Source organism: Oncorhynchus keta, chromosome 34, assembly GCF_023373465.1.
Source record: "Oncorhynchus keta strain PuntledgeMale-10-30-2019 chromosome 34, Oket_V2, whole genome shotgun sequence".
In the NCBI taxonomy this organism is placed as follows: domain Eukaryota; kingdom Metazoa; phylum Chordata; class Actinopteri; order Salmoniformes; family Salmonidae; genus Oncorhynchus; species Oncorhynchus keta.
Window position 1 is genome coordinate 17,401,646 of NC_068454.1, and position 12,500 is coordinate 17,414,145.

Genomic DNA, 12,500 nt, shown 5'->3' on the forward strand with positions numbered 1-12,500 from the left:
TGTGCATGAATGCCCACTCACTTGGCCTGTGTAGTGTTTCACAGTGAAGGCAGGACCCTGGTCTATGGGCGGGGGATTGCCGTTGCCGTCCTTGGTTGTCAAAGAGATACCATGTGTGGGTGTGTTGTCGAGGTGTGACTGCAGTCTCTTGTAGAGGGTCTGTTCTGTAGGTCTCAGCGACTGGCTCTCCTCATCCATCACAGACAGCAGACCCTGAGGCTTCTGGGAAGATGGAGGACAGTGGTCATAGAACCACACATGGGAGAGAATTGTAACACACAGCTCCTAAATGTTTAATGATAGCATTTGAGGTAGTGTAATGTGATCCTAGATCTCTGTAGTTTGACCTCAAAATCTATTTACACACACTCAAAACCAATACAAACTCCAAAGCCTTTTCAGGAATGAGAAATGTCTTGATGTTAAAGGGGTAGTCCCAGTCCTTAAAGGGGTGGTGTGGCACGGCAGGGGAAAAAATATTACCAGGAAGAAGTCTAGAACAGCAGGTTGGTTGCTGGGCGACCGGAGCGTCTCCATGGCGATGGCCTCTTGTAGACACTCGGCCTGCTCCTGATGGAACAGCACCTCGGAGACGTAGAGCCTCACACGCTCGTTGGTCATGTTCACACACAGCTGGGAACACACACACACAGACAAGTTAACACGGAAGTAAATGGTGCATTTCTAAACTGGCTGAATGTGAAATGTAATGTAATGGACCCCAACGTCATGAAAAATCTTTACAGAAACAACCCAGGCATGGTGCACACTAATATAGGTTCCTCACGACCTCCCCAAAGCACACCACTGCAATCTGGAGACCTTATACCAGAGGACTGTATGACCTCATCCTGACCCCATCCTAACCCTGCAGTCAGCACAGACAGAAAGTACATTGTCCAATCGGCAGCTTCTTCTCTGAGGGTGTTAGGCTGTGGGTGGCTGGCGGTGAGATATGTCACATATATGATGTAGTGTACAGTGAGTTTACCAAACATTAGGAACACCATTTAGTTTCACCCCCCCCCATTGTTGATACACACAGGAAACTGTTGAGCTTTAAAAACCTAGCAGCGTTGCAGGTGTTCTTAATGTTTTGTACACTCAGTGTTGATTGTGGACTACAGGAAAAGGAGAACGGAGCACACCCCCATTCTCATCAACAGGACTGTATTGGAGAAGATTGAGAGCTTCAAGTTTCTTGGTGTCCACATCACCAACAAACTAACATGGTCCAAACACACCAAGAGAGTCATGAAGAGGGAACGACAGAACCTTTTCCCCCTCAGGAGACTGAAAAGACTGAAAGGACATGGGTCCTCAGATCCTCAAAAAGTTCTACAGCTGCACCATCGAGAGCATCCTGACCGGTTGCACCACTGCCTGGTATGGCCACTGCTCGGCCTCCGACAGCGAGACACTACAGAGCGTAGTGCGTACAGCCCAGTACATCACTGGGGCCAAGCTTACTGCCATCCGGGATCTCTATACCAGTCGGTGTCAGAGGAAGGCCCTAAAAATTGTCAAAGACTCCAGCCACTCTAGCTGTAGACTGTTCTCTCTGCTACCGCACGGCAAGCGGTACCGGGGCACCAAGTCTAGTTCCAAGAGGCTCCTAAATAGCTTCTACCCCCAAGCCATAAGACTTCTGAACATCTAGTCAAATGCCTACCCAGACTATTTGCATTGCCAACCCCCCACCCACCCTCTTTTACTCTGCTGCGACTCTGTTATTATCTATAGATAGTCACTTTAATAACTCTACCTACATGTACATATTACCTAGACTAACCGGTGCCCCCACATAGACCCTTTACCGGTACCCCCTGTATATAGCCTCGCTATTGTTATTTTACTGCTGCTCTTTAATTATTTGTTACTTTTATTACTTATTCTTATTTTTTAGGGTATTTAAAGAATATATATTTTTAACTGCATTGTTGGTTAAGGCTTTGTAGGTAAGCATTTCACTGTAAGGTCTGTAAGCATGTCACAAATACAATTTGATTTGATTTGTATATGAACAGCATACGGCGCAATGAGTAGTGAACCAATCTCATCTCCTAGCCTGGCTGGCACCATGGGAACAGTACAGAACAGAACACTCAGTACTACCGCATGGACTGAACTATGAACTATGAACCTACAGCTCAGTGAACAACACAGAACAGAACATATGGAGGTAGGAGGAGGTAAGGTTGTTTGTGTGTTTGTGTGTGTTTGTGCGTGTGTGTGTGTGTTTGTGGGTGTCTGCATTTTCTTATGAGTGTATATGGAGGATATCACAACGATATGTCAGAATCAACAGACATAATTTAATTGTGGCTATTTAATTTACATTTGATTTAGTCTAACTTGTATTTTAGACTAATTCTGTAGTCTTCCTTCCTTCAATATCTACTCTCTCGTCCTTGAGTGCCGTCTATGACAGCGTCGGTCAGTCAGTCCCAGCAGTGGTGAAGTCTGTAAAGCATAAACTCATTAAGGAAAAGCTGAACAGGTACAATACAGCCCTAATGAGCACAACTCTAATTAACAAGCCCATGCCACTAATGACCCTGATCACCGTGTGTGTGTGTGTGCATCATGTGTGTGTTCACCGTGCGAGTGTGTGTGCCATGCACACTGACGCTGTTGGTTCAGTTACACCCATCTCTCCAGAGTGTAATGACTGTGATCCAGTGTTTAGATTTCATTAACAGAAAGGGGCTCCTCCAACACTGAGCTGAATGATAGAAACCTGAACAAACACACTGGGGAACGAGGAATCACGGAGAACGGAGCAAGGTAGGGACGCTTTAAAATAATTTTTTCGCTCCCCCCATCTAATTTTTTTCTCTCTCTCCTCCTCTCTACTCATCTCTCTTTCTCTACCCATTTCTCTCTCTTTCTCAGATGCCCTTGAAAGTTTAGGTCAGTAAATCGCTCTATTCGGCTTAGATTAGAGAAAAAAAAAAGAAAAAAAAACATGCTGAAGAAGAAAAAGAAAAAAAAATTGACATATTACCAGACACACAGACAGACAGACAGACAGACAGACAGACAGACAGACAGACAGACAGACAGACAGACAGACAGACAGACAGACAGACAGACAGACAGACACACACACACACACACACACACACACACACACACACACACACACACACACACACACACACACACACACACACACACACACACACACACACACAACTTTGTTTTTGGGACATCCCAAGGCCAGTTGGCTTCAAGCTGTGGAGGTAGAGATCAATAGAGACGGTGAAATATGGTGATGGTATTGAGCTACATGTTAAGCTGTACTGATTAATCTGCTAAACTGGACTAAGGCCTGCCCTCCCTAAATCATTACATTCTTAGGCTTGTCTGAGAGACTTTCTCTGGACCACTCTGCTCAATGGGCTTGGTGCTGCTGGGGACATGACATGATGATCTATCCTAGCTGAGGAACACAACACAAATACCTGGTGTATCTCAATATGCATACTGCCATGCTCCGAGCACCCAAATCGGAGCACACAACGATGACAATATGAGTTCAAATGAAAGTATGCAAAACGGAGCACGTAGGGCTTCATTTGTAAACATTTCGAAGCATGAATCGATGCAAGTTTCAACTGAAATATTCCCATGACACAGCCATCACAACCGCCAACGTCACAACATTTCTTGAAAACAATGGTGGCTGGTTTTGAGCTGGAGGGAAAATGAACTCTGACTTCAGAATGAAATGTTGCTCATATGTTGCCTGACTAAAATATCTTATCTTGATAAGTTAATAAACATACTGAACAAAATATAAATGCAACATGTAAAGTGTTGGTCCCATGTTTCATTAGCTGAAGTACAACATCCCAGAAATGTTCCATATGAACAAAAACATTATTTCTCTAAATTGTTGTGCACAATTTTTTTTACATACCTGTTAATGAGCATTTATCCTTTGCCAATTTAATCCATCCCCCTGACATTTGTGGCATAAACAGCATGACCACTACACAGGTGCACCTTGTGCTGGGGACAACAAAAGACTACTCTAAAACGTGCAGTATTGTCACATAACACAATGCCACAGATGTCTCAGGTTTTGAGGGAACGTGCAATTGGCATACTGACTGTAGGAATGTCCACCAGAGCTGTTACCAGAGAATTTAATGTTAATTTCTCTACCATATGCCGACATGGTTTTAGAGAATTTGGCAGTATGTCCAACCGGACTCACAACCACAGACCACGACTGCCCAGGACCTCGACTGCCCAGGACCTCCACATCCGGCTTCTCCACCTTTAATAAAGCCCTATTGTGGGGAAAAACTCATTCTGATTGGTAGGTCCTGGCTCCCCAGTGGGTGGGCCTATGCCCTCCCAGGCCCACCCATGACTGCACCACTGCCCAGTCATGTGAAGTCCATAGATTAGGGCTTAATGAAGGGCTTAAAAAGCTGCTAAGCTACACAATAGTAGATTTTGGTAGACAGAAGCTGCTAAGGTACACAATAGTAGATTTTGGTAGATAGAAGCTGCTAAGGTACACAATAGTAGATTTTGGTAGATAGAAGCTGCTAAGGTACACAATAGTAGATTTTGGTAGATAGAAGCTGCTAAGGTACACAATAGTAGATTTTGGTAGATAGAAGCTGCTAAGGTACACAATAGTAGATTTTGGTAGATAGAAGCTGCTAAGGTACACAATAGTAGATTTTGGTAGACAGAAGATGCTCTTTGGTAAAAGGGATAAATTGGTCAACATAAAGAAAAGAGGATATCACTTATTGTATAGTATTGCTTACTAGTGTTGTCTCATAAATGCTGTAACCACTCCCTCTTCAAATCAGGGTTGATTGGAAAAAGCTGTTCAAAAGAGGACGTTGTACTATCATAGTTGTACTCCCTGATGAAGGCCATGCAGCCGAAACGCATCGGAGTGTTTCAACTTTGTTTCCAGTGAACATGCCATGAAGGCATTGTAATTCATTCTTTGAAGAGCCTTGGTCCTCCTTTGTTTTAGATGCTTGATATAGTTATCTTGTTTAGGAATGAGAAGAGAGAGCAACAGGGCTGAAAGAAAGAGATGGACAATAACAAAACGCTGTAATGAATCATAAACACAGAAACAGACACACACACACACACACACACACACACACACACACACACACACACACACACACACACACACACACACACACACACACACACACACACACACACACACACACACACACACACACACACACACACACACACACACATACACACACACACACACTACGCCTAATCCAGGTGCGACACAGAGACAGGCATTGTGTCTGCTGTGGAGTTCAGCTGAGGACAGGACAACATCAGAGCACTGAATAACAACAGACCTCATCTCAGTTATTTACTACACAACACTAACTGTACTACAGAATCAACCCTGCTTGAAAATTAACAGTGCCCAGTGGTTCTGGTCTGAAAGGGTTAACCATACACTCAGCACAAAAGGTGTTATTGTAACGGATGTGAAATGCTAGCTTAGTTAGCGGTGGTGCGCGCTAAATAGTGTTTCAATCGGTGAAGTCAATTGCTCTGAGACCTTGAAGTAGTGGTTCCCCTTGCTCTGCAAGGGCTGCAGCTTTTGTGGAGCGATGGGTAACGATGCTTCGTGGGTGACTGTTGTTGATGTGTGCAGAGGGTCCCTGGTTCACGCCCTGGTATGGGCGAGGGGACGGTCTAAAGTTATACTGTTACACTATCTAGTACCTTAAAGGGTTCTATGGCTGTTCGCATAGGAAAACCCTTGGAATAACTGTTTTTGGTTGGGTTGCATGTAGAACCCTTTTGGTACCAGGTAGAACCCTTTTTGGTTCCATGTGGAGCCCTTTCTACATAGGGTTCTACATGGAAACAAAAGGGTTCCACCTGGAACCAAAAAAGATTATCCTATGGGGACAGCCGAAGAAATACTTTTTTGGAGAAAAAAAATTCTGTAGATCTGGTATACAGTTCGCTAGTTGATACCTTTAAAACCTCCACAGCCACAGACAGTAAGGATCACAGTAAATCAGTCTGCCCTTGAATTTCCCTCTTGTCTCTGACTTGAGAATATCTCAGTCATACTAGAGCCATACCATAGACATACCTTAGATAGGGAAAGATTGGAATCAGGTGAAAAACCATGTGTTGTGGAATGAACGTACCTGCTCAAATCCATTACTCTGGAATTCCTCAAATCCAAAAATGTCCAGGATTCCAATCTCAAGCGCTGGATCTCTGTGAGAGAAGGATGAATGGGGGGAAAGTTTACCACAAACACACATGCAACCCACACGTTTGCTCTCACACACGCACACACACGATAGTAGGCCTGCAAGTTCTAAAATAAACTGTTTACTGTTATCATATCCATCTTGTAAAAATCACTCACAGAACAAATGATAAAACTAATATATGTTGTCTTTTTTTACTGTGTGCGTGTGAGTGAGTGAGTAGTTGACGTCATTTCCAGTTACAACTTGCAGACTTGTTTTCGAGTTGCTGTGCGTTTTGTTGCCAACCTATTTTGCTACCTGACAACTTTACGGTTTTTACTTTTTAATTACCGTTTATATATATATATATTTTTTTCCCTCAACTTTTTCACTCCGGGCACTTTATCTGGACACGATTCGTCAGGACCTCCAACAGCCGAAGCTAAGTAGTAACATTAACATGATGCCTTCTAATTGCAGTCGCTGTACTCGCCTTACGGCGAGGATAGCTGTGCTACAAGCCCAGCTTCAGACGCAATCGTTAGGCAAGGGTAATTTCAGTGTAGGAAAGGATGAAACAGCGTCTGTGCCACCAGTAAGTACAGATGGTAGTATGAATCCCCTCGCACGGTCCCCGCAGCCGGACAACTTTCTCACGGTTTCTGGAAGGAAATGCTGTAGGAACGCTCAACCGGTGTCGCTCATTCAGCCGACAGAAACTTTCAACCGGTTTTCCCCATTAAGCAGCGAGTCGGAGTCAGAGGCCGAATCTTCTCTGGTCTCTACTCCTCTCGTTACGGGGTCTGAGACGCCGAAGCTTCCCACCATGAGCTTTGACAAATTGAAAACTCTAGTCATTGGCGACTCCATTACCCGCAGTATTAGACTTAAAACGAATCATCCAGCGATCATACACTGTTTACCAGGGGGCAGGGCTACCGACGTTAAGGCTAATCTAAAGATGGTGCTGTCTAAGGCTAAAACTGGCGAGTGTAGAGAGTATAGAGATATTGTTATCCACGTCGGCACCAACGATGTTAGGATGAAACAGTCAGCAGTTACCAAGCGAAACATAGCTTCTGCGTGTAAATCAGCTAGAAAGATGTGTTGGCATCGAGTAATTGTCTCTGGCCCCCTCCCAGTTAGGGGGAGTGATGAGCTCGACAGCAGAGTCTCACAACTCAATCGCTGGTTGAAAACTGTTTCCTGCTCCTCCCAAAAGATAGAATTAGTAGATAATTGGCCCTCTTTCTGGGACTCACCCACAAACAGGACCAAACCTGACCTGCTGAGGAGTGACGGACTCCATCCTAGCTGGAGGGGTGCTCTCATCTTATCTACCAACATAGACAGGGCTCTAACTCCTCTAGCTCCACAATGAAATAGGGTGCAGGCCAGGCAGAAGGCTGTTAGCCAGCCTGCCAGCATAGTGGAGTCTGCCACTAGCACAGTCAGTGTCGTCAGCTCAGCTATCACCATTGAGACCGTGTCTGTGCCTCGACCTAGGTTGGGCAAAACTAAACATGGCGGTGTTCGCCTTAGCAATCTCACTAGGATAAAGACCACCTCCATTCCTGTCATTATTGAAAGAGATCATGATACCTCACATCTCAAAATAGGGCTACTTAATGTTAGATCCCTTACTTCAAAGGCAATTATAGTCAATGAACTAATCACTGATCATAATCTTGATGTGATTGGCCTGACTGAAACATGGCTTAAGCCTGATGAATTTACTGTGTTAAATGAGGCCTCACCTCCTGGCTACACTAGTGACCATATCCCCCGTGCATCCCGCAAAGGCGGAGGTGTTGCTAACATTTACGATAGCAAATTTCAATAACAAAAAAAAAAAAGAAGTTTTCGTCTTTTGAGTTTCTAGTCATGAAATCTATGCAGCCTACTCAATCACTTTTTATAGCTACTGTTTACAGGCATCCTGGGCCATATACAGCGTTCCTCACTGAGTTCCCTGAATTCCTATCGGACCTTGTAGTCATATCAGATAATATTCTAATCTTTGGTGACTTTAATATTCACATGGAAAAGTCCACAGACCCACTCCAAAAGGCTTTCGGAGCCATCATCGACTCAGTGGGTTTTGTCCAACATGTCTCTGGACCCACTCACTGTCACAGTCATACGCTGGACCTAGTTTTGTCCCATGGAATAAATGTTGTTGATCTTAATGTTTTTCCTCATAATCCTGGACTATCGGACCACTATTTTATTACATTTTCAATTGCAACAAGTAATCTGCTCAGACCCCAACCAAGGAACATCAAAAGTCGTGCTATAAATTCACAGACAACACAAAGATTCCTTGATGTCCTTCCAGATTCCCTCTGTCTACCCAAGGACGCCAGAGGACAAAGATCAGTTAACCACCTAACTGATGAACTCAATTTAACCTTGCGCAATACCCTAGATGCAGTTGCACCCCTAAAAACGAAAAATATCTCCCTGGTACACAGAAAATACCCGAGCTCTGAAGCAAGATTCCAGAAAATTGGAACGGAAATAGCGCCACACCAAACTGGAAGTCTTCCGACTAGCTTGGAAAGACAGTACTGTGCAGTACCGAAGAGCCCTTACTGCTGCTCGAACATCCAATTTTTCTAAATTAATTGAGGAAAATAAGAACAATCCGAAATTCCTTTTTGATACTGTCGCAAAGCTAACTAAAAAGCAGCATTCCCCAAGAGAGGATGACTTTCACTTTAGCAGTGAAAAATTCATGAACTTCTTTGAGGAAAAGATTATGATTATTAGAAAGCAAATTACGGACTCCTCTTTAAATCTGCGTATTCCTTCAAAGCTCAGTTGTCCTGAGTCTGCACAACTCTCCCAGGACCTAGGATCAAGAGAGACGCTCAAGTGTTTTAGTACTATATCTCTTGACACAATGATGAAAATAATCATGGCCTCTAAACCTTCAAGCTGCATACTGGACCCTATTCCAACTAAACTACTGAAAGAGCTGCTTCCTGTGCTTGGCCCTCCTATGTTGAACATAATAAACGGCTCTCTATCCACCGGATGTGTACCAAACTCACTAAAAGTGGCAGTAATAAAGCCTCTCTTGAAAAAGCCAAACCTTGACCCAGAAAATAAAAAAAACTGTCGGCCTATATCGAATCTTCCATTCCTCTCAAAATGTTTAGAAAAGGCTGTTGCGCAGCAACTCACTGCCTTCCTGAAGACAAACAATGTATACGAAATCCTTCAGTCTGGTTTCAGACCCCATCATAGCACTGAGACGGCACTTGTGAAGGTGGTAACTGACATTTTAATGGCATCGGACCGAGGCTCTGCATCTGTCCTCGTGCTCCTAGACCTTAGTACTGCTTTTGATACCATCGATCACCACATTCTTTTGGAGAGATTGGAAACCCAAATTGGTCTACACGGACAAGTTCTGGCCTGGTTTAGATCTTATCTGTCGGAAAGATATCAGATTGTCCTCTGACAAATCAACTGTAAATGTCGTTGTAAATGTCGGTGTTCCTCAAGGTTCCGTTTTAGGACCACTATTGTTTTCACTATATATTTTACCTGTTGGGGATGTTATTCGAAAACATAATGTTAACTTTCACTGCTATGTGGATGACACACAGCTGTACATTTCAATGAAACATGGTGAAGCCCCAAAATTGCCCTTGCTAGAAGCATGTGTTTCAGACATAAGGAAGTGGATGGCTGCAAACGTTCTACTTTTAAACTCGGACAAAACAGAGATGCTTGTTCTAGGTCCCAAGAAACAAAGAGATCTTCTGTTGAATCTGACAATTAATCTTAATGGTTGTACAGTCGTCTCAAATAAAACTGTGAAGGACCTCGGCGTTACTCTGGACCCTGATCTCTCTTTTGAAGAACATATCAAGACCATTTCAAGGACAGCTTTTTTCCATCTATGTAACATTGCAAAAATCAGAAACTTTCTGTCCAAAAATGATGCAGAAAATAAATAAACTTCACTAAATAAACTTCAGTTGGTGCTAAATACGGCTGCTTTGATCATATTACTCCAGTGCTAGCCTCTCTACACTGGCTTCCTGTCAAAGCGAGGGCTGATTTCAAGGTTTTACTGCTAACCTACAAAGCATTACATGGGCTTTCTCCTACCTATCTCTCTGATTTGGTCCTGCCGTACATACCTACACGTACGCTACGGTCACAAGACACAGGCCTCCTAATTGTCCCTAGAATTTCTAAGCAAACAGCTGGAGGCAGGGCTTTCTCCTATAGAGCTCCATTTTTATGGAACGGTCTGCCTACCCATGTCAGAGACGCAAACTCGGTCTCAACCTTTAAGTCTTTACTGAAGACTCATCTCTTCAGTGGGTCATAATTGTTTATCAATGCTGCCCTGGACTTACCCACAATCCCCTTGGGACCACCCCTGATCAGACCGTGTTTGTTTGATTGTGGATGATTGTGGGTGATTGTGAGTGATTGTGGGTGATTGTGGGTGATTGTGAGTGATTGTGGGTGATTGTGGGTGTGTGTGACCATGTCAGAGCAGGCTGCTGAGGGGAGGACAACTCATAATAATGGCCGGAACGGAGCAAATGGAATGAAATACATGGAAACTGCTTTGTTTTGTACACAGTGTATTATTGCATATTTTGCTTAATGTGTGTGTGTTCATGTTTATGTGTGTGTATGTACGCGTGTGTTTGTGTGTGTGTAGGGGTCAATGCAAAAAGATAATATTGCTTATCTGACGGAGAGATGAGGCTGAAAAACATTACCAGACCAAGGATCCACTGGCCTCCACCTCAACCCTGTGTGTGTGTGTGTGTGTGTGTGTGTGTGTGTGTGTGTGTGTGTGTGTGTGTGTGTGTGTGTGTGTGTGTGTGTGTGTGTGTGTGTGTGTGTGTGTGTGTGTGTGTGTGTTAGTACATAAAATGTAAACTATTGAACCTTGATGTGTAAACAATATGTGTCATGAGTGATAGTATTGCTGTTGTCTTTCTGAAGGGCTTGAGTGTTCTACTGTTGACATTGCTACTGTTGAGTCTGTGATGATGGTTGTAAATGGGTATCTGTGCTGGCTGCCAAGGAATTATATGTAGTGTTTAACATGTACACGTCTGTGACACACACACACGTATGCACAGGCACGCTCACACACATTTGGATGAAGCCATACCCCGTGCTGTGGTCCTGTCCCTGTAGGTAGTAGTTACTGTTGTTGACTAGGAAGCTGAAGAGACGGCCGTACACGGCCTTAGCCAGCTGGTCTCTGGAGTTCTCTGACATCTCCACCGTGTGGCGGCGTGTGATGACATCACCTGAAAGAGAATCTTAGAGTTGAGAGGTACTGTGTGTTCAGGGGTATTGTGAAGTCAATCAATGTTTGGGGAAAGGATGAGGACAGAGGGTGAGGGGTTACCTTTGAAGTACTGCACATCAGAGGTGAGGGCAGTACTCAGGTCATCAGAACACACCTGTAGCATTCCAGACACTAGAGAGAGAGAGAGAGAGAGAGAGAGAGAGAGAGAGAGAGAGAGAGAGAGAGAGAGAGAGAGAGAGAGAGAGAGAGAGAGAGAGAGAGAGAGAGAGAGAGAGAGAGAGGTGTGAGCGGGGGAGAAAAGAGAGAGAGACAGAGAGAGCAAGACAGAATGAGAGCGAATGAGAGAGAGTGGAGAGAAAGAGGGGGGAGAGAGATAAAATTGGAGAGAGAGGGAGAACGAGAAAGAGAGAGAGAAAGAAAGAGAGAGAGAGGGAAAGGTAGAGAGAGGTGTGAGAGGGGGAGAAAAGGGAGAGAGAGAAAATAGAGTGAGACAGAATGAGAGAGAATGAGAGAAAGTGGAGAGAGAAAGAGAGGGAAGAGAGCAAAAACAAGTGAATATGTAAGGTGATAAAAGAGCAGAAAACAGAGATACTGATGGGGTGGGAAAGTCATACTCATTTAAAGTCTCCATTCACTGACAAAAACAGTTCAAAATATGACTTGTCAAACTATAACAAACACACTTCTCGCTCCAGCCTACATGATTCACTGTGACATCACTGAGCCGACGTGAAGAGCCAATCTCCGCCACAAGTCAATACTACTTCCTTAATCAGTGATGCTGGCAGCGCTTAGTCATCCCTGGAATCAGGGCACACGGACAAGCACATAAACAGGGTGACAGGAACTCAGAAACCCAATAACCTCACATCTCCTTGACAACAGGGCCCTGTTTTGGTGTGGGGGTGACGTTATTTTTTTACCCTCTCTGTGATGTCAATGGGTCACAGTAACACATGTGTGTAGTT

The 12,500-nt window shown here is 44.1% G+C and overlaps 1 protein-coding gene across 1 annotated transcript in view; it reads right to left on the reverse strand.

Moving 5' to 3' along the window:
* The window catches only part of LOC118366619 (unconventional myosin-XVI-like), a 332,663-nt gene that overhangs the window by 122,585 nt on the left and 197,578 nt on the right, over window positions 1–12,500 (reverse strand). The window contains exons 19-23 of the mRNA XM_052493304.1: window positions 11,632–11,703; window positions 11,389–11,530; window positions 6,183–6,255; window positions 484–633; window positions 22–222 (exon numbers count right to left, since the gene is read on the reverse strand). Coding sequence (XP_052349264.1) covers window positions 22–222; window positions 484–633; window positions 6,183–6,255; window positions 11,389–11,530; window positions 11,632–11,703 — 638 coding nt within the window. The remainder of the gene's footprint in view (window positions 1–21; window positions 223–483; window positions 634–6,182; window positions 6,256–11,388; window positions 11,531–11,631; window positions 11,704–12,500) is intronic.